General features: G+C 31.2%; 1 protein-coding gene across 1 annotated transcript in view; it reads left to right on the top strand.

The window, feature by feature from the left end:
* Positions 1 to 8,706: 8,706 nt before the first annotated feature.
* LOC131850598 (head-specific guanylate cyclase) overlaps positions 8,707 to 24,966 on the top strand; it is an 84,678-nt gene continuing 68,418 nt past the window's right edge. The window contains exon 1 of the mRNA XM_059200893.1: positions 8,707 to 8,901. Coding sequence (XP_059056876.1) covers positions 8,707 to 8,901 — 195 coding nt within the window. The remainder of the gene's footprint in view (positions 8,902 to 24,966) is intronic.

Here is a 24,966-nt window from a genome sequence, read left to right as displayed (position 1 = left end):
AAACTATTGAATGGATTTTAATGAAACTTTGCAGTAATATACCTTCTATATAGAAAATAACATATAGGCTATATATTTCACGAGAATGAAACTGAGGGCACAGATAGTACTTACTTACTTAGATACTTTACAGTTCGTTGACCACGAAGGTTTATATATGGTATATTCCACTTAGCAACTGTCACCGGATATTTATAACTGGAGCGATATAGCAAACCCATCTCAATGTAGAGTGTACCAATGCTTTTACGATCCATTGATTAGACGTGGGCGACTGATTGATGTGGGTAGGTCTCAATAAAATATTTCTCATATCCCCGTAAATTTGATAGTCAATAAAATCAATACCAGTTATATATGTATTGCGAATTTCTATAGATGAGTCTGTGATATCTTAGACACTTGACTTTTTGATTATAATCCGATTCGTGACGATTCCCACAACATAATTAAGATTAACCGTATTTGAATCGGAGAGATTATCGTAGATCATGTGTAAAGTACACACGATCTCTCCGAATCTCTCCGATTGACCAAAAAATTATATGCATAATATATATTTTTTTTAATAAAGTATTACAAACATACAAATTCTCGAGTGTTTAGGGCATATTAGACGAAACCACAGATAAGATACTAGGCCGAAACTAAAATTGTATGGAGCGGCTAATTGTTGAACAATTTGCGAGGAATTCTATCGCAAAGGTAGATAACGAAGAGTTACAATTGTTGTAATATTTATAAATGATTTATCATGTATGTGGGTGCATTGATAATAAATTCAGTCTTGGTCGAACTTGTATTTTATTCACAACAACAATCATGAAAGCCACGCCTATCTGTCAATAGTGTACGACCAAAGAAGAAAAAAATCGGTTTGTCTATTTCAGAGATTAGAGACAGATGAATAAAATAATCGAGATGGTCTTCTTAAAAAGTCTTCCTAAGTCATACGTATTTCAGTCGCCAAGCAGCTTGCTTTGTAAGCTGTATTTTGTTTGAAGGATCTAGATCAGTGAAATCTTAGTTCCCTAGAATGGCAATCAAAAGCAAATGTATATCACGTCACATGACCCCCTGATGTCCACATTACATGGAGCTGTTCATGTATATGGACGACGGTTACCACTTACCATCAGATGGACCATTTGCTTGTTTGGTGCATATCCTAACAGGGTCCATGCTGATATGAATATACTAATTAGAAACACCTGAAATTGAAACATTATGGAATGGAATAAATATTGAGTATTAATATTCCAATTACATATAAAAATAATCTAAAAAGTTTTTTTAGGTCATATAACTTTGATAAAGTCAACCAATAATTGTTTTTCGTATATACCTTCCATGTAGATACAATGACCAGTTCCATTTTTAATATATATCCTTACTAATATTACAAGCTCGAGAGTATCTGTGTCTGTCTGTCTGTCGCATTTTCACGGCAAAATTACTAAACCGATTTAAATGAAATTTGGTACACAGATAGTCTAGACTCTGAAAACTGACATAGGCTACTTCTTAATGCAAAAATAGGATTGTAAAGGGTTGAAAGGGGAGATGAAAGGTTGTATGGAAGTATCGTCATTTTTAAAGCTAGAACCTTGAAATTTATTTTTAAGCTATTAAAAATTTTACCCTTAAGGAGGCAAAATAATAATAGAGAATGATTTTTTGAAGCTAGAACGATGAAACCTTTTGGCTTGTTTTGACTAAATGATTGAAAATGCTATCCATTGTCACTATTCCACGTAGACGAAGTCGCGGGCACAGCTAGTATAGATATAACTACGATTGATCCTAGCTTAAACGTTCGTTGTCAATAGTGTGTTCCTGTTCAACACGACACAGTATTGACACATTGAGCGATGAATCAGACAGAGATCCGGATGGAAGTTAAATCTAGCTTACAACTGCGTAGTGAGTCTCAACCAAAATGTTTTAAGAAAAGATTTATTTCTTCGAATCAAGTGTACAGAACGTCATGATGTTGTACGTATGTTTTGATTTTCCTGATGGCTATGGTTATTGGGTTTCATTTTAAGCTAACTTTTTATACAGGAGAAAATTTATTTTTTGTACCTTTGCTCTGTTTCTGTTGAGAGATGCAATTATAGTATGAAGTCCTCTAAAATAACAACAATTGAGTGGAATCACGTGTATTATAAAAAAAAAATCAATAAAATAATATCAATTTAATTAAGTAAAAAAAAGTGTGATACAGTTGACATATTATAACTAATTAATGAACATGTCACTGCATATTCTTCATAGATGATATACATTTGAAACTGTTAATCCATACTATTATTATAAATTGGAAAATGTGTGTGCACGTGTGTGTGTTTATGTGTTTGCTAAAGGAAGTTTGATGACAATTAAGGTGAAAATAGATTGTCTCACAAGAACAGTCATAGACTATCTTTTATCAAAGTAGACATAGTACCGCGTAACATCTAGTGTTATATACAGCCCCAATGGAAACGATTGATTCTCTAAGAAAAGATTTCTCGAAATTTCTAAGGAGTTAAGAGACAACGAGCTTCGAGCAAGCGAAGTTGCAGTAAGATATATAGCTAGTATGTCTATAAATACAGTAACAAAGCAGTTAACAAAGTCAGTTCCGCACTTTCGCAACAAATTACAAGTCCAAACAATTCACACATCAACGGATTTGGTTAAATATACTTTGTTTAAATAAAACAGTCACATGTAGTTCGTACCGCGTGTTAATTCGACTGTGTAATAATTTCTTGTTTGAGTAGGTAACACTAAAATAAATATTTCTATACGTAGGCTCCGTGTAAAACGTGAGGTATTTAGTGTTTATGTACGATGTGATTTGGCACGATTGGCCCGATTTGTTTTGTTTCTTATTTCCATTCGCAATCAGCCCTTCCAGCTATAATCAGATTCTGTTGTGTTATGGGCATTAGGAGATAAGGCTAAGTGAGGTGCCATCTCATTTATTCGTTTCAGATGCTGGCTAGACGAGGCCTTTTTAATATAAATAAATTTTTATCCAGTAGCTTCCATTGTATAATAATAATAAGAATAAGTCAGGACAATTCAGACAGACGTCTTCTAGTCGAGAACTGATACAAATACAAAGATAATATGTATAAAAATGCATATACATAATATATATAGAAAATATGCAGACCGCTACAAATAATCATAGGTACTCATTGATTAAATTGCATTGGATCTGCTATTATTGATTAGTTACAGTTTTTTTCAGCTGAATATGAATCGGATGAAGATGAAATCGCTATAACCCAATATGATATGGGCAATAACGATCACTGTTCTTTAAACCAACACTTATACACAATAGATGCTACAGGCTGTCCTCTTTATCGGGACTGCTTTGAAGCCGAAGAAACGGCCGCTCACGTAATCCTGGAGTAGGTAGTAGTGGCCACCCAAATCCTCGAATGGTGAGGTCGCTCCGTGAAGCCTGTGAAGATGCCAGGAGGAGTTTGCGTTTCTGGTTACTTCTGTAGTCTCGGTTCTATACCCCGTATTTACCAATAGGAAGGACCATTACCATGCGGAGAATAGAATCCAAATTACAATGTAATAATTCACCAAAAAATTATTACTAGAGTTTCCAAGGGAACCGCGTAGAGGTAGTTCTGATAAAGAAAATTGCTAACAATAGGGAAAATAATCTACACAACTAACAATCCATTCTTCATCGCAGTCCACAATTATTGATTTATACTTAGGTCTACATCCAGAGTAAACAGTATTTCAAGTGAATCAAAACCAGAACTGTGTTATTGACATAGGACAGGACCGTTTTAGTCTCTTATATCGAAATCTGTATTGCTTTATTGTCAAAAGTATACAATATTCATATTGGTATGGTTACACTTATGAAAAGATACGTTTAGTTGTGATAATTCCTGTACACGGAAGTTTTACTTTCAAATAACTTAGAAAATGGCATATTTGCAAATCAATTACTAATATCGTATATTCGAAAGTATGTTAGTAACTGTCTTTTCCGTCTCATTATTTGTAACCTTTTCACTTAAAGGCTGAACGGATCTTAATTAAACTTACCCTGAATATAGATTGTATCATAAGGGCCGAATATACACTATGTTTAATTTTAAAAAAGACTAAATCTCGGGATTTTACTGGTCAGGATCTATTCCACCCTAACCTGTGTGTTAGGGTAGAAAGAGAATAATATATTTTCTCTAATAAAACATTTCAAATAAACATAAAAGGGGAGCAAGGGATCTCTTAGTGATGTGGATTAATAACTCTATTGCTAGTGATGTACCCCATCAGGTTGACCTTCACTCGGTTCCCTAAACCTAAGTTCCTGGTATATTTACCATGATGGGTTAACTGACCTGAGCTCATACTCATCTTATCATCCTCCACTGGTGCCCCACCAGCGTATATCATTACAGCAGATTCCATTATAATCCCTTAAAAAAAACACACGTTGGTTTTTAGAATATTAGTATAATAATAATAATTTCAGGACAATTCATACAGCGCCATTTAGAAACAAGTTAAGCTAGCTAAAGCTTGTGTTATAGATACTAGATAACTGATACAAATACACAGTTTTTTCTTTTTCATAAATACATACATATTACAACATAAAAAATATCCAGACCGATAGTATTTAATACAAATGTTTGTACCGTGCGAGAAATCGAACCCACGACCATCGGAAATAAGGCGGTGTGTTAAACCACTAGACCACCGAGGCCTAGCGCAACCATAAAAAAAAAATTATATGTTCTGTTTACTGTAAAAACGTCCACTTTAATACTCAACTAACGAGAATTAATATCCTCATTGCATATCTGTATGAATGAATACAACTCAGTTATGAAATGCATTTAAAGTCACGAACGCGCCCAGTGTACGCACAGATACCGCAACGATAGCACTATTTCGGACTTAGAGATGAGTTTAAAAAACATTTAGTTCAGTAAATTGTGTAATAACTTTAGAAATACAGTTTCTGGAAGTGAGTGAATATTTAATATAGTTTGAGTGTTGTTTATCAAGTGTTATGTGACTGGATTTGTAATATGTTAAAGTGAGTTAATATTAAGTTTTGACATATAAAACATTGGTTAAATATTAAAAATTAAACGTACATATCCAAAGATAAACATATTTTTGAGAATAATTGGCGTTATATTATTATATTTTTAATATGTTGTACTCTGTTTTTGGTATATTTAATTTTCTGTACATGCGTTCGAATTTTGAAATTTGAAAAAAATAAACACAATAATAATAGAATGAATACTACCTTAATCCTATGAAAATAGATTTCAAATTACAGTTACTTTTTATGTTTAAACCATTCGTTAATATGAGTAATACCTACGCGTGAAAAAATAAAAAAATGCGTTCGATTTCAGATTAAAAAAATTAAAGGTACAGTAAATTATCAATATATAATATATACAATATACAACAAAATAAATGCCGTGAAAATAATGTAATATTGTACACTATTCTCTGTGTATTTTTTTGTTATTCGAAGGTAGAAATCATTATTCTGGTTATCATTTTATTACATGCGAGTTTTGAGTTGATCTCAAATTCCAATGAATAAAAAACAGCCAATAGTTCTACGGGTTAGTACTGTTAATAACAATAATAATAGGTTACAACTTTTGTTCGTAAAAAGATTGGCATAAAATATGCACTAAATTTGAAATTGAGCTTATCAATATACATTAGTGATAACACAGAACAAACTCTGTTGTGAGTGATAACCAAATACATCGGTTACATACGGTTAAAATGTTATCAACCTTTTTTGTTTAATCCTTTTTTCTCCACCGTCTAGTTCAGTATACAGATACAGAACTGGCAAGAAACTCATCTGAATTTCTTTTTTTAATATCATTTTATTTACATTATATATATAGGTGTTTATATCTAACAATAGAATAGAATAGAAAGAGAATAGAAAATCATTTATTCAAAAAGCACTTTAACATTCATTATTTTCACAAGAAGAACGAGCAAGAAACTTGCGTGTTGCTCTTTTAAATAATTTTATTATTACTTTACATTTTTAAGTTTAAGTGTGTGAATACAAACCACCAATTAGCACTAATTCAATTAAATATTCAAAAAGAAAAAATATTGAATACATAACCAACTGGTTAAACAATTAATAAGAGGAAATCAAAGTTTATCAACGTACCATCGTTGATAAACTTTCCATGTACAGACAGTGATTAGTCACATTTTTATTACATCTAGATTAGATAAATTAAAATCAAAAATCATTTATCCATGTAGGATATTTTAGCCGCTTTTGAACGTCAACTTTTTTTATTTTAATCCTTTTTTCTCCACCGTCTAGTTCAGTATACAGATACAGAACTGGCAAGAAACTCATCTGAATTTCTTTTTTTAATATCATTTTATTTACATTATATATATAGGTGTCTATATCTAACATTAAATAAAAATCCAGTGCATTGTGATTAAATTACATAGATTTGTTCGGAGCCCTCTGTATTTGGGACGGACTCGAATTTTGCCGACTTTACTTCTTACGCGATCTCTCTTCGTTATTTTTAAAGGTGGTAATACGCGAAACAGTTTTATTCAGATTTATGGTATTGCTTTGTTCTTGGATTTGGCATGTTTATGGGATATGTCATCGCGTATACGAGTACATAATGTATGGTATAGTTATGAGTACGCATATAGCGGTAAAACAACAGGTTAAGATATTACTGAAGCAGACTTTGCACGAAGTCGTCTGCGTGGGTACTTCAGTCTCGCATAATTCAGCTGCCAAGTAACTTGCTTTGTAAATTGTGTATTATTTAAACATTAAAATCGAAATTTAAAAATTGAGATGTGGTAGTAAAATTTTGGTAATGAAACAAAGTCTTCAGGAATGGAAACTAGTGACAATATTAATAAGAATGTTTCAGAATAATCATCATATATACATTTTTTTGTAAATATATAGAAAACACCCAGACAAATTAAAAAAATGTATACAAAATGTATGTACCCTACGAGGAATCGAACTCGCGACCATCGGTAGTAAACCGGTGTGCTAAATGTTAGACCATCGAGGCCGTCAAACGGTGACAACGTGATGTTCATAATACTGTTCATGTTCTTAGGTTCGATTACCACTATGAGATAAATGTTTTTTACACTACGACGGTGGTAAACAAGTATACGGCCCAACTTGTGGTAAATGGTTAGCGTAGTCTATGGACGTCTGAAACACTAAGGGTGTCACGTAGGTACGTGTTGCCAACCCTTAAGAAATTGTAATAATAAGACTCTCAGCTTATTCGTCATTGTATCTACATAAAAAAGATCGTTTTTATAATAAGGTGTCATGATCCGATCTTAATTTTTATTTCATTATTAAGTATTCAATTATCCCATTAAATAGCATTTATATGGTCATCTATTGCTCATACACATAAGATTATCGTTTAATTGTCAATGGTTGTCAATTTTTTCGTCACGTTTGATGTCTTTATGCAGATGTATAAACGATGTAATAAAAATCAAACTGGATGTATAAACATTCCATTATTGCACTTCTAACTTGAATCTTTATATAGTGTCGCGTACAAGCAGCAACAAAACGCAACACAAAAGGAGCGTTCTGATTGGAGCGCACACCCATCCAATTTAAATACGCAACGTAACGTACTGACTTAAAAAATCAACCGATCGGTCTAACGTACTTTTGTTCACTCCACCAAATTTGTAATTTATAATAGTATTTATCCAATAAATTCAAGACTATAAGAAAAATCTATAATTTCAACAACCCTATAATCTGCTGAAGCTATCAACAACTACCATCTGAGCATTCGAGCCGCATCCACACGTACCATATAGTATAAAATAAATTTAAATTACACAACGGATTTCAATGCAGTTTTCAGTAATAGATAGAGTGATTCTAGTGTAAGTTTATATTTACAATATTTACTATATATACTATATACTAATATACGTGTCATAGTATATAAAAAGCTAAGAATTTCAAAGATTTGTAATGCAGCCGAGCGAAGCCGGGACGGAATGACGAAAATAAATTTAAATTGATATAATTTTTAATTTATTTTGATAAAATTATGTACTATACAATTTCCAATTTTTTTTGTATTATAGGTATATCATTATAATATTACTTCTCGATTGAAACTAGATTTGTGTGTGTGAAAGAATAAATAGTATTCGATTCTCTCGGCTTACCCATTAAATAGTCGATATAAAGATATATTCCTATATATTTATTACTACGATACAGAATATATTTTTATTCTACTATGGTGGCAAAGAAGCATACGGGCCATCTGATGGTAAACGGTTTCCACAGCTTATAAGTAAGCTGCACAATAAAAGTCCCGTAAAAATCGGTCTAGCCATTTCAGATATTAGCCGGAACAAACAGATAACAGACAAAAATTGAAAAAATGTTATTTTGGTGTATGATGTATCGTATTTATATTCATATGCATGTAGTAAAAAGCAAGACACTCCAATTTTATTTATATGTACAGATTAACATTTACATAAAATTTTATCCAAATTAATATTAAATATTTGAAATAAACGTAATCGTATCTTTCTTTGTCCACAGATATGCCTGGGTGTATAGTTTAAAGTGAATTAGTGGTACATATTATGACTTGAATATAAGCGTTCCTGAAAATGACGTGTCCATTTCGCCGCGCCTCCTCACAGCATCAGTTCGCTAACGGTGCCGGCTCAGCGGGCAAAAAACCGGAGTTCCGGTCGAGACAGTCCTCTGTCCACCTTCCTGGGCCTGATGAGGAGAATGGCGAGAAGAATACATTGACCCTTAAGAATCTGAGTGAGGCGTTACAGTTACTTACTGCACCATCGGTGAGTACCTATATACATTCTTTATCGTCCTAAATCTAAATATATATATAACTCAAAGGTGACTGACGTAGTGATCTATCAACGCACAGTCCAAACCACTGGACGGATCGGGCTGAAACTTGGCATGCAGGTAGATGTTATGAGGTAGGCATCCGCTAAGAAAGGATTTTAATTAGTTTTACCCGCAAGGGAATAAAATAGGGGACGAAAGTTTGTATGACACTTGGTCAATTTTAAACCGATCGGCTGAGACTTTGCGCATAAAGTTACTATGACGTAGGCATCCTCTAAAATAGTAATACATATATGAGTAGAGGCAGTTAAGATTTTTATTAACGAACTAGTGACCGCATCACATACGGTTAATTTCCACTTTCCACTGTCCAGCGTATTCGAATTATATTCACGAATATGTTTGTGTACATATGGCGGACTTAACACCATGCGGCGTTATCTACCAGTCAACCATGAGTGGTGCAGAGAAAGATTATTGGCGGTGCACTAATATAAATGAGAAATGTCAAAAAAAGATAAATATAAAGCAAAATATTTTAAAAATAAATTTCAATAAAAAAATACATATACATATGTTTATATAGTACTATCTCTGCTTAATTTAAACCTAGATATTTGTGATCTTTGTTATATATTTGTTGACGCCCTTACGACGGTTTACTTTCGATGGTTGCCGGTTCGATTCCCGGCACAAACATTTGTATTCATGAGTATGATTGTTTGCATCGGTCTGGGTGTTTTCTATGTATATTACACATGTGTTTACAAAAAAAATCGAAGTATTTATATCACTTGTACAGTGCCCATAACACAAACTCTGGTTACCATGGAACCAGATGGCGCTGTGTTAATGGTCCAGGGTTATTTATTATTATTATTTATTTTCATAAGTTATTACCATTGATTATATTATTAAGAATTCATTAAAAATAATATATTCAGTAATCATTTTCAGTATAAAAATAATCATTTTCATTACAAGATTTACAATTTCAATAAACACGAGACTAAAAATAAACGAAAATTGAACAAAAGGTAAAACCTTCGTAGTAACCTTGGGACTAGGTCACTTTGAAGTACCACTACAAATACCTACTCAAAGACCAACTATTCTGCGTACCTTTCAAAGAACGGGTTACGTACAATGGGGGCTGTAGAAATTTATTTATTTACTTATTTATGCTGGTTTTACACGCTTGTCTAAAAATGGTTAGAGTAATGTAATTATAAATATGTAGACATGGCAACACTCGGCTTTTTCCTATAATTTTTAAACCCACCTTCACGGATAGGGTCAGAACCCTAGACGGAAATCATTGTCAACTGTCAACGTCATGGGGATCGCAATATTTGACATGCCTACATTTTGCTCGGTATATTTTAATATTATATAATGTGGCAGAGGCCAACAATCGATTCCCTGTCAAATTCAAACGGGGATCGAAATTACGAAGGTTGGAACCCCTACCGGAGTCCTTAGAGTAAGTCCTTAAAGTCGTGTCCGTCAGGCAGGAGTTGGCTTTCAGCTGCTCCACAAGTCCTTCTGCGGCTTTGGAGTGCCATCTACACTCGGCTCCTATCGTTCGGTGAAGCTGCAAAGACCAGCTGTGGCTAACAGCATTAGGATAGTTAAAAAAAAGAGGGCGAGCCTACCACTGTCTTAAGTTTTTATTTGGTATCGGTGTTTTTTCTATGGGAGTCAAAAATACAAGTAGAAAAGATCCACAATTTCTTTTTGGTATCGACTAGAAATGAATTCACAAACTTTGGGCATAATTCTGGATAAATTACGCCCAAACTTATATTACCATGCCCACTATTTCTATATCTGAAACGTAAAAAATTACAACTACTATTAAGCAACTATATTAATGGGCTATAATCTATACATATAAATAAATTTGGAGTGTCTGTTTTTAATATTGAGATAACCGTTTTTTACCACATGCATATTAATATAAATACACTAATTACACCAAAATAACATTTTTTACAGTTTTTGTCTGTCTGTCTGTTTGTTTCGGCTAATCTCTGAAATGGCTGGACCGATTTTGACGGGACTTTTATAGGCAGGTAGCTGATGTAATAAGCAGTAACTTAGGCTACTTTTATTTTAGAAAAATAAAGTTAACTTCCACGCAGACGAAGTCGCGTGTACAGCTAGTAAGTAAATAAAAACATAGCTCCGCAAGTAAATTAAGAAGTTAATCACATGCGTCCACGAGTTTCGTAACAGATGGTATCTAAAGATAGAATCCTAAAATAGACACAGAATAGAAGAATAAACGAACACACAGAGACTATACGCATCTAAGACTTTACTTGAAAATCAATTAGTTACTACCATAAACATATTATCAATCTATCTAACATAGATATCGGACGGTGTCATCGTCGAATTGCTTTAACTTTAAGAAAAAAAAATATAATCGTACTTTAGATTCTTTAAGGGACCACTAGGGTATTTCTTTATCTACATTCATAGAATATATTTGTATATATAACCTAATACTATTGCGTCATTAGCAATCGTAGTCCTCAGTGATGCAACGGTTTACAACGTCGCCTTACTTCCTATGATCGCGGGTTCGATTCCTCGCACGGTTCGATAATTTGTATTGAGTATTATTGTTTGTATCGGTCTGATTATTTTCTATGTATAATATTGATGTAATAAAAAAATATATATAAAAATATCTATTTATGACAAGCTCTGCTTAGCTTGGGACTAGATGGCGCTGTGGAAATTGTTCTAACTTATGTTACTTCTTAATAATATTATAAACGCATATGTTTGTGAGTATGGATGGATGGATGTTTTTTACTCTTTAACGCAAAAACTTTTGAACGTATTTTGATGAAAATTACAGTAATATAGCTTGTACATCAGAATGACTTATAGACTATAGTCTAAAAAATATTATATAAATTGGGCGAAATATAAAGATAAATGTCAAGTAAGTATAATGCAGATGCAGTCATTACGTGTCTAATAACTAATAACAAGCTCTGCTTACCTTGGGACTATATGGCGCTATGTAAATTGTTCTAAGATATCTTACCTCTTACTGAAATTATAAACGTATAAATTTTGAGTATGGATAGATGGATGGATATTACTATAGATGTTTGTTACTATTACTATTGAACGTATTTTGATGAAACTTTACAGTAATATAGCTTGTACATCAGAATAACACACACACATAAATTGGGCGATATATATAAACATAAAGTTAATGTAATGCAGATGTAGTCATAGCTAGTTATTACTATTATTATCATCCATTAAACGGAAGCACCATCAAATTAACAATGCGTTTATTGATATGTCCACCAAATATTATATGCCTCTTTAATATTAAATTCGCTGACAATTAAGTGCCCGATTGCAGAATCGAAGTCCAGTACATCGTTAATATTCCGATCATAACTTCCGTATTCATTTTCAGAACGTGACAGGAATTGTAATGAAGTCATCAGGCCGGTTCCAATAATTTTTGAGTATATTGTGTGTTATTGGAAAGATATAAAACTTTAGATGCATATGCAAATTGTATGATGTAATTAAAACCTCGGCGGTCTAGCGATTTAGCATACCAATATAACTATCTTATTTTCCTATGGTCACGGATTCGATCCCCACATTGTTTCTATAAAATTGTTTATGAATTGACTAATTCCAATATACAACTATTACTACTTGCTCTGTGTTTGTGTGCGCTGATAAAAGCAATTTAATAAATAGATCCCTCGCATTTGGTAATTATTTGATTGTCTATTATTTTTAAGAATTGTTCCGATTAGTTTGTAGTAATGGGGTTGACATATTTGAAAACCAAAACCCCAAAATCAATTTAGATTAAAAAAATATATTACTACTTTATTTGGAATTAGTTGGCGTTATGTATATTATTAAAGGTTTAAAGTTAAAGTCGATTTACCAAGAATTAATTGCGATGGATTCCAGAAGAAAAACGACGTGAAGGTTACATGACATTTAACATTGTTAGAAATGGAAGCATTAGTTTAGTAAGAAACCCGTTTCACTCTTGATAAATAGGTTCTCGATATATATATATATACATATTGCCTAAGACATACTACAATATGATGAACAAAATGGTAGGCTTTAATAGTTAAAATTAATTTAAATATTTGAGTGTGTTTTAACATTGTAACATAACAATACGCAATAAAGTATGTTTTACTCGCCAACTGAAATAAAGTGGACGGTGGGGTAATATTTATTAATTTTCTATTTAACGCACCAGGTATTGTCTCATACAGATGACAATAAACTTGTATTTAGTAATTTTGTTATTGCCCGTAAAAGCAGTAAAAAATGACATAAGACATAAGTATGACAAACAGATATATGATGATATATATGGCTCTTCTTCCTTGCTTTTAATTGTATACAGCAGATGTTAGTGCATCTTTGTCTGAACCTAAAAATAATCTCCTGATTCATAATTAATGATGTCACTTGAGGCACAGAGAGGAAGCCTTTTACAGCTTCCTAGTTAAAATACTTTCTGAATATTTCACTGTAAGTTCTCTTTGTGACAACGAACAAAACTTTCACAGACAGAACTTGGCATATTTAAATTTTATAATATAGTTCTAGTTTGGTGATTCTTTCAGAAAGTATGTGCACATTTCCCGTATATAATACGGCTTACCTATTGGCGGAACTTAAGTAATAACAAAGTTATTACATACAAACTGACAACAGTATGTTATGTTTACACAGATACGCATAGTTTGTGAATAACATTGTTTGAATGTCAGAGGAATACCTTCTGAGAGAAAGAAAACGGATTTAATTGTACATTTAAAAAATACTATATTTATTATATGCTAGATGTGAGTACTGAGGTTCAAACAATAAGCAACTTGCCATATAAACTGTGTTTCAGTCTAAAGAGTAAGATAATAAGATGTGACAGTGACATTGTTATACCACCCACAAAAAAAAATGTACCCACATAGTTAGCAATAATTCTATTCTATTCTATTCTATTCTATTCTATTCTATTCATTAAATTCCATTAGGTATCTATTGTGTTTACATATTATTATGATAGATCATAAATATCTGAAATAATAAATAGATAGTCAAATTATGGTATTTCAGTTTGAAACTGAAATACCATCCTGATCATTTGGATGAATGGCGGTCTTCCACAGTGCGGTTTTCTAGAAACTTTTTGCCTCGCACAACCACATTGTGGAATCACCTTCCAGCAATGGTATTTCCGCACCGATACGGTATTGAAATCTTCAAGAAAAGAGTTTATTCCTTTTTAAAAGGCCGACAATGTGCTTGCAATTCCCCTGGTGTTGCGGTGGTGAGCCGCATGCTCATTTGTCCCCTGTGTTATATAAAAAAAACAAATATATACTTTTTTTGGGTGACTATGTAATGTTATGTACATTACATAGTCACACGGAGAAGCAGTGATCCTGCACTAATACTATATGCCAGCTCAGCACCAGTAAACGATGAAAGATGAGTATGATGAAATAACCAGAAATTAACCATGACAATCTCCAGGGAAAACCGGGTGGAAATCGACTTAAAAATAGTTACTTTAATTAGTGCTCCTTTTCCCCTGACAATATATTTTAAATATACAGAAATAGTACTCATATAACAGGAATAATTTTATGGTAAATCAAAATATTTACCTCTCTAACTGTATTAATAATGTGTACTAAACGCGAAAGTTTAAAAATAAGTTGTACCCATTATATTAATAATTAATAAAATGTTACATCTATTAAACTTTGGCCAACACCACACGATAACTAGTAAAATTCACAATACAGTTTCAAGTTGGCAACTTTTGATTGCTTACCAACTTAGAGTAAGTTAACTACCTTTAGCACTTAAGAAGAACAAGTTACATGCAACTTTTCCGGATATTCTTAAGTGGTCTGAAAGTTACATAGTTAAGTTATATCGATTTCACATTATTTCGAATAAATTTAAGTACAAAATGGCTATTACTGGACTTTTTTGTGTAGTTGGTATGGAAACGAGCATAAATTATGCACGAAGACCGTACAAAGATGAATAGTATTTTTTATATGATGGCTGAAGTGATAGATGATGAATTTATGATGATGTACCCACTTACGCTAATGGTATATGCCAGCAAGGTCCGAGTGAAGGTTGATAGGATGAGAATATATTCAGATCAGTTAGCTCAAAGTGGCGAATTCATTAGGACTTGACTATATCCAAGGGAGACCATGTGTAAATTAACTAGACTTAGTATTCATCAAAGGGATTATATATGTATATGTATTACTAGCAATAAGCAATAATGCTTCTTTTTTATTGGTCCATTCTTATAACGTGGAACACCTCGTATGTAGCCATTCGTCAAAACAAAGGCGAAACAAATGATATGAATTATGGGATATGGATCCCTGACAATGCTGGATGCTCATAATTGCACTGTCATATCAACTCTCCTAACATTCAAACGCGGTTAGACGTTGCAAAGCGATATTCTTACCGGTAGAAATAGGTAAGCGAAAATATTTTATCATTTCTACAGAACAGCACAAGCAAAGACCCGGAAAACGACTACTGGTTTATACGTTTATTGAGTGTGTTCATAATCTATCATGAATAACATTTAGTGAGATAACATTTTGAAACTGTAAAAATAATATAATTTTTACGATTGTATACGACCCCCATACAATCTTAATTTAGTTTTTATTTCTTTGGTGTGAAATATAACAGGCTTGATATAATTCTCAAGCAAAAGAAAAAACAATTATGTTCAGCAGACGTACATATCATTTATTTAACCATATTAACTACCTCAACACAAAAGAATCCAACCACAACAATAATAATATACTACACAAAATATGTTGTTCTAGAAATTATAGACAAGTTCAAAATTAATCTAATATCGTTAATATAACTTTGCTATCTAAGTTTCTCAATCGAAATTTACTCAGGTTCAGTACTAGACTGAATTAAGCATATACTAATTACATTATCTAAGTTTTAATCTATATTATTCGAAAACTTAACGATTTATCGTCAGAACTTCAGTTCAGTTAAGTGCATACTTAACTTAGATTGAACATTAACGTTTACAATTAAAAGTTTTATTATTTTCGAGCGTTAAACTCTTAAATTAAATCAGCGAATTGAGTCGAGACATAGGATTTCTAAATTGAACATACTTAAAATCTAATACAATTCGATTAAGTGCCGTATCGTATACGTGCACGCGTCGGCCGAGTAACGAACTGATTGTATCGTTTCGTAACAACTGATTCGTGTGTGTTTTATTACACCATTTAATTCAGCTGAGACACGTTTCGTTTAATTGAAACCAGTTATAACGGATGTTCATTATGTACGAGTATATTGTCAATGTATATAACTTTGTATACGAAGGAGTTATTATTGTTTTTTGGTAACAGGAACAGCAAACAAGCTGGCCTATTTGATGGTATGGTAAACATTAAGGGTACATGCCTGAAAACCAGCCCTATATATGTGTACCTCATTGAGGTTGTATTATACTTATATCAGCAACAGCTGAGGAAGCTCATATTCCCAACTTTGTATGTTATTTTTTTATTATTTATTTGTGTATGTTGGCAATAAATGTATCCATCTTATAAATAGTCGTCTGCGTATTGTGGTGTCATGGTCGTCACATGATAACGTGATATCTGACAGCTGTTCATGAATACAGGCGTCATTTATCTCTTAACATCAGATGGGCCTGATTACTATTCCAATTAAATAAAAAACATGACCAGAACTGCACATCACTCTCAATCACGTATCTACACGGGTTTATAAATAACGATGAAATTTAATTAAAAGACCAAATAAATGTCTAAAATAAGCGAATGACTAACATCTTTGCAATTATCATCGTCGGATGATATTGCGTTATTTAGCGTAACGTTTATAAATTATCCTCAATTCTGACTGTCAAAATGGTAATAAATGCTTTTGTTACTGATCGATGGAGAAACTAGGACGTCATTATGACGAATTGGGAATCTATTGCAAAGTTAATAAGCAAGAATTTCTGTTCAACATTTAAAACATAAGTTTGCCTTTTCTGATGGATTATTATTGTACAGGCCTTTTTTTTAACTGTAAGTGGAATGTTAATGGAGCGAATGACCCACTTAATAGTAATACTAATATTTATATAGGAATTTAATTAATTACCTATTAAAAGAATATTCGGATATCTTTTAATAGGTAAGATTTTCAATGTAAAATTATGGCATATTATTAAGTGATTCTTTATTTATTATATATATAAATATATATATATATTTCCTTTATTATTTTAAATTATTTAAATTGTAATTGTGACATAATTATTTGTTGATATACAATTGTAATTAATTACTATTGACATGCTATCGTGTAGATTACATTTTACATAAAGTGTAGGTTACATTTGTGAATAAAATAATATGAATTTGAATATTTTGGTTGAGCACCCAAAATTCAAAATGTATCTTAAAGTTCAAATTTCCATTCCATTGGCAATTTACTTAATTAGTGACAACCCTTTGAAGGTTTTCGAAGGCTATTATTCTAATAAATGGTTTTTTTCTTTGTGAAAGTTGTTTATTAGAAGGATGTTTAAGGAAGGTGTTGTTTTTCGGTATTTATTTAAAATACGCACTGCGCAAGAACTTTTTTACAAAATAAACATTTAACTTATATAAGTTCTAAGCATGTCATATAATGTTCACAATATTGTGAACATTATATGACATGCATAGAAATATAAAGAATGCTTCACGTAAGATACAAATAGAAGGTTATAACGGTAGAAAAAGATCTAAAAAGAAATCAATTACTTGTATTAAATATGGTATAGAAAGAAAGACAGTGAATAATAACTACGAACATAGACGAATCAGAGAGGATTACAGATTATATAGAACAAAAATGATATAGGATTTGGAAATGAAGATAAGGAATATGATAAGATACATACGTATACATATGCATCTGATCATATAAAATATAGGCAATTAAAATAAGTTTATATATATATAGTTAATTTTAGTATTAACTATATATATATATGTATATAGAGAGAGAGAGTGTAGATTTCGTCATGGAAACAATAAAATTCGTAACTACTCAACTGAGTAATCATTCACTGATGGATATAAATATATTGTTCCAGAGCCATGTATATGATGGAGATATTTCACTAAATATCTCCATCATATATCCACTGATTACACATATACAGCAGCAAATATAATTTGTTCTCGTTCCGATCACAGTTGCACGTTACATATAAACTGTTACTTATCAATATGATTACTTGTTTTAAAATTAAAATAAAACCAATGTGCCTAATAGTATACGAAACATACAAAGTTATGAGTACTAGAGCGAAGCCTAAATAAGCCTTAAGAGTATATAATACAAATATATCATTATATATAACTTTAAATATCAACACGAAATCATTCAATAACACCTATCATAATCCTAATAATTCTATATATTCAGATAAAAAGCTTGTACTCGTACACAAATGTGGGTTATTATAATTAAGTAACATATTACATTATATTATTAGGAGGGCATTATTTACTACAAAAGAATGTTATTTTATGGCTATTGTATTTATATAAATGTATTACCCAGAAAGGTTTTTGCTAAATTAATACAATTTTCATCTCAATATGAAGTAAGCTTGTAAAACCTGGGCTCTGGGCTAAAATGATGATGATGATGATGATGTTGATGATGATTAAAAGACCTTATAAAATATTGTTCGCAATATTTTATAATTCTGTCTGTTTGTTACCTTCTCGTGACTAAACCACTGAATACTTAAGATATATTATCGTGAAGAATATCACGTTTAACATAACAATATTTGACAAAATAGCTTGGAGTTTATAAAGGCCTCTACCAAAACTTCCCCACGATGAAAAATAAGAATTACTTGCATGTAAAGTCACAAGAAACGTCGAGTTCACAGTATTAACTACTGATTAATCATCGACTCATAACAGTTTACTTCTTTTGTCCCAAACTTTTGCTTAGTATGGTTATCTTTTGTTGTTCCTCCTTTGTCATATTTCCTTTTATCATTTTTCCTGGAAATGACAATCATAAAAGCTTGATTGTGACTCTTACGAAGCGACGCGAGGCGCATTACATAGAAAAATATATACATATAACAAAATTATAATAGTCCGGTGTATGGTTAAAAATACATCTGTATCTACAGAAGTATTTTTAAAAATCCGCACTAACCTTAGTTGCTTTACGTCTGGTGGTCGCGGGTTCGATTCCTCGCACGGCACAAACATTTGTATTTATGAGTATGATTGTTTGTATCGGTCTGGGTGTTTTCTATATATATAATACGTATGTATTTACGAAAAAAAAATATCTATGTATTTGTATCAGTTATCTAGTACCCATAACACAAGCTTTAGCTAGCTTAACTTAGGTCTAGATGGCGCTGTGTGAATTGTCCTGAGATTATTATTATTATTATTCATTTCAGCATTCATTTTAAGTTGGGCCTACGGTTTTGTTGAGGACTTCAGTACTCCAACAGAAAATATAAATCTTGTTGCGTTATTGTAGCTATTGTCTTTGGTGGAGCTTATCTGTAATGTTTGTAGTTGATATTTATAACTACTCTGTGCTATATACAGAATGGGTGTCTGCATTGTGAAATGGCAAACGTCGCAAAATTATATAATATTTTATTCGCCATTCGCGTTTTAATTGAATTAATATTTTAATACGCGAATATATAATTTTTTTTTTATACACTTTATAGAATCATATACAATAAAATATAAATGATTGCAATGAACTTATTATTAATATAAATAAAAAACACCTACGGGGTACCTATACCTACGGGGTAAAAGCTACCAAAGTATAGAGAGTAAAAACTATAAATCCGATGTAAATGAAATCGCAGGCTGCAACTAGTATATAGGTAATAACAATAGACAGCAATTTTAATATAAACATGACGCGCAAAAAAACTTATTTGATGAAACAAGTGTCTTGTCGCGACATTTGTCTGACAGTTTCGTGCAATTTATTAACATTTGATAAAGGATAGGCAGCTTTATTTACTTGCTTTTAAAGTCTTTTATGACGTAACACTTACTGTATGTTCTCATGATTTCTTAGACTTAATTTGCTTTCTTATTAGGGTCGATTTAGAGGAAAAAAGATATTCCTAATAGTTAAACAAGTTCCTAATACAATTCATTATCAATGTTTCCATCAACGGAAAGTTAATACTAATTTACAATTAATCAAGACCGATATTCAATAGTCAATTTACATTAATAGTGAAAGTTTTTGATATCTTATATACCTTTGAAATTATACATTGGGATAGCAATTCTCTGTCTCATTCCAGAGAACTAATATATCAGACCTCTATATTCTATAATTTCACTGTTGTAACTCGTCATTTAACCGAAATATTGTAAACAATGAGGCTGCTTGGCGATTAAAATAGGACTTTTTACAAAGTCTCTACCTCAGTGGAGGATGATGACGTATAATCTTTTACATAATACGTGTATTATATTAATAGGTTTACTAACTGTTAGGTCGATCTCGTAAAGATTTAAAAAAATAACTAAAATACAACCTTGATTTACTCAGTTCAAATAGGTTAATGTAAATAAGTTTCAGAAAATTATGATGGCGACAAACTTCCCATAATATATGTACTAATTAATGGAAGTATGAAGGCAGAGTGACTTAATTAACTATTATATAATGAAGTATAACATATAGGTGTTCAAATCACGTCGGGGTCACCAGTTATGGGTCTAATCTGGATTATATTTAAATAAAATTACAAAGCAAACGTTTATCTAATTTAATTTTATATAAGACAAGGAAAGTGACATATTTAAGTTACGAGCGCCACTTCGCATGCGCGCTGCCTATACAATATGTTTATATATGTATACAGCCATATAGGTATTATTCTCAGCATTTGCTTTGTTGGGCTCGGGTATATGATGATGTCATTTCTATCTACTGCCAGAAACAACTATTACATTATTTATATTTAAAACTTAGAATTGCAACTAATACACATCATAAACACACACATATACTAAGGTAGAACCAATGTTTTCCAATGAAAATACATAAATCATGATTCCTCATGAAAACTCAGAAAGTATATTCTCATTCATTACTATTTCATAGCGTAGTATTAATACAGTGAATTCATAACATATTTCTGTGTCTATACATAATTTTTATGATTTTATTCTTGTAACTGAGAGTGGAAGCGATCTCGTATACATCAATTGATGGTAATCAATTAACAACAATAAATAACTTATGCAATAATCTTAATGCTATAAACGCTAAAGTCTAAAGTTTCTTAGTATGGATAGATAGATGGATGAATGTTTGTCTTGCATGCAAAAACTAAAGATCGGATTTTGATAAAACTTTATAGGAATGTTAGCTATACCCGTGGTTTTACCCGCATGGAATTTATAGCCTATATGTTATTCCTATAACTATATAGGATACTAATCCTAGATGTACAGACGAATTGCGCGGGTCAGTAAGTAATTATAATATAACGCTTTATTGTGCACAGAAAAATGTTTACAAAAAATAAGAACTTTATATAAATGTGCTAAACACCAGGTCGCCTTATCGATTAAAGTAATATCTTACTTACGTACCTATGTATCATTTGGTTAATCAATAAATTAATGAAGTCATGTCAGATCAGATACAACGGTCGATAGGGAACAATTGAAGAAGATATACTGCACCTAATAGGTGGGATATTGGGATGAAGTCAATGCGTTGAGGACTTTAATGATTTCCCTCTTTGGGCAATATTCCCAAAATCAAATTTATATCTAATGTGTTGACTTATATTTAAAAACATAATCTAATAATAATCCTATTTACTGCAGCCGTTTTTAATACATATAATTATATTAGGATATTATTTTCGTGAAACACTTAACACACAAAACAAACATATAGACTGTTTTTCATTAGAATTCTTCAATTTTATTACTTATATTTAAATATAAAATCAATTTTATAATAAATAACTGACATGAATGATCTTTAATTATTTCTTTTGACAAATTTTATTTATTGAGTAAGTACTATAACTATATTTTGATTCTTTTTTAAATAAATTTATAAACATTTAACAGTCTATTTGTTGCCATTCCTGTAATAATTACAAAATGTAGTTAAGATTTATTATGTTAATACCATTCTTCTGCTCTTTAATTTTACCTCAATATTTGTTTAATAAATTCGGAATAAAACATATTTGCACACTTTTGTTGCGATTTTCCGATTACAATCAATAGTAGAAACTTTTATTGTCAAATAAAAATCTCTTTTACTGATTTCTAAAAAAACTTCTCTATTTACGGCCCTTTGGAATGTTTCAATTGGAATAGTTCCCTATATACAGGAATAGGAACATTCGGTTACAATACAAAACTAATTGCTTTGATGTGCAACCGCCGAAAACAAAGGTTTTGATTGGTTTTGATATTTATTTATAGAAAGTTTGTATATAACATAAATCTTGTTGACTTTAATAGCAACCAACCTGATCTACGGTTGTAGTTATAGTAAATAATTAAATATTTTCTAGATAATGAATAACACCTCAACTTTCCCTATTAATGCCATGGGTAATTATTATTTTATTAGTTAACTAGCTACTCGCCCCGGCTACGCCCGGGTGTATATGTATTATACATATAAACGTTCCTCTTGAATCACTCTATCTATTAAAAAAAATCGCTTCAAAATCCGTTGCGTAGTTTTAAATTTTTAACCATACATAGGGACGGGCAGACAGTGACAGCGACTTTGTTTTATAATATGTAATGATGATATAGTACCAAGAGAAAATAAAATCTTTCCAGTTTGTTGGTATACATGTATAAACCAGTTTGTAATATTGGTATACATATATAAAAATTTGTTTTTAGGGACTGTCATATTCCACACCGTAAGGCACTGTAAGGGTTATAGGTATAGTAAATCTTTCTTTCAAAGAATGTTATCACAGTAATTCTTCTGTGACATTGAAGCTCCGGTCCTAAAGGTTATGGATAATGGAATATACGGTACTTGTGGTAAAGGGTATACCAAGTCAAAAGCGAGCTGAAAATACTAATGAAACTGAACCTCACATTTTGTACAAAGATTAAAAAAAATATTATCTATTTTCAACTTTGCTAGTATGAGAATATTGTTCAGTTTTCATGAATGCTTTCACTAGCTTTCGGCTTGACATATATACTATTTACGACAAATTCTGTATATGTTATTCTAGTTTGATATAATTGGAATGCACTTATATTCTGTAATGTAATATTATGTTATCTGTGGTAATACTAAGAGTAAGAAAAAAATATAAAACCTATCTAAATGCTCTACAACATCTATTATTAACATATGTAGTTCAGGGTTTTAACCTCTCTTGCAACTTAGTCGAAACTTCGAATGAGGTAAATAGGTTTATTTACTATAAATTTATACATGCTAAGACCCGATATGAGTAAAGTGTATTAAGTATCAAAGTTTAAAAATAACAATCTTTGATGTTTTTGTTAGTACAATAAACAAAATAATATTTAGTTAGGTAACTTCTCCTAAGTACTAAGTAACTAAGACAATATACAATGATACATCAACATATTTATATTAACAATTTTATGAACGCATTTGTACAATAAATTGTTACAAAACAAAATATCAACAACATTTCTTTTTAAACTATGTAAGATGCTGTTGTTACACGCTTTTTCTTATTTCTTTTAAAAGAAAGACAAACGTACATCTATTAGTCTTGCTTTGATGTTTTGAGGAGTACCTACTCGGGATATGCACTTACGATTAATGACCCTGTAACTGTAACAGACTTGGATGGATATTAATGCTTTACAGTTGTACTTTTTGTGTTACATTTCGTCAATAAAGGCATTTCGCTTATATATAACTAAGTGAGACTTGTTACGAAATTGTCCATATGGCAGAGGGCCTAATTTACACTAAAACTTGGCATCAAATAGTTTTAATAAATGCATAAATCTATACTATAAAGAATACAATAATTTACGAAAAATAAAAGTAATTATAGTGTGTAATTGAAAGTAATTATATACTATATTTCGAACTAAAACAATTAATATGTATTTTATTTTCACAGCCTAATTTACTCAAAAATAATTTATAGAAATAATTTATTTTTCGTAAATTAGTTCGAAATATAGTGTGTAATTACTTTTATTTGGTGTTAATTAATCTAGTTTAATTTTAAATTAACTCTTACGCAAAATTAGTGAGTACCTGCAAAGTTTTCATCGCCGACATGTTTCGCAGAAAACAAATGAGATTTGTCTTTGCGAAGACTTCGCACTGAAGTTATTTTTAAACGTAATTAAAGTTTAGAATTTCAAAGAAGATGGAGTAGGTATACACAGTTTCTGTAATTGGACCAAAAAATTATGATTTTGTTTTATTAGAACAAACCATCTTCTATCGCGGTAAAGTTTTTATAAACAAATATTTTTCTTTTTAGTACAGGAATCTATATACATAAACATCACCACAGATACGAGTTGCACGTTATCACGTGATGCTTTTAGTGTACCTATACCTCATGCATTGCCATTCCGTAGGACTAATGTGTCTACCGTGTACCCTGTAATTTCACTGTCATATCTCAACCAATAACCATCAGACGGATATCGTACCGTTAGAATAATAATATTTCCCACTATCCAATAAATTTTTTAGACAAATCCCTCTATTCATCTTCTTCAATTTCAATAACACTGTTCATTAAATCTAGAAATATAATTTCTCTTAAAAGCCATTTATTTCTTTATTGTTTTTATATATATCTAATTCTGATGAAGCATTTTAGAATATTTTTTCAACGGTCAAATTATTCTTCTTATTACGGCTGTATTAAATTATTCAAATAGGGGGAAAATACA

The sequence above is a fragment of the Achroia grisella genome, unplaced genomic scaffold (genome assembly GCF_030625045.1).
Source record: "Achroia grisella isolate CSIRO2021 unplaced genomic scaffold, CSIRO_AGI_Agris_v1 utg777, whole genome shotgun sequence".
NCBI lineage: Eukaryota > Metazoa > Arthropoda > Insecta > Lepidoptera > Pyralidae > Achroia > Achroia grisella.
Note: the sequence above shows the minus strand (reverse complement) of the source record. Positions and strands in the feature narration are given on the sequence as shown.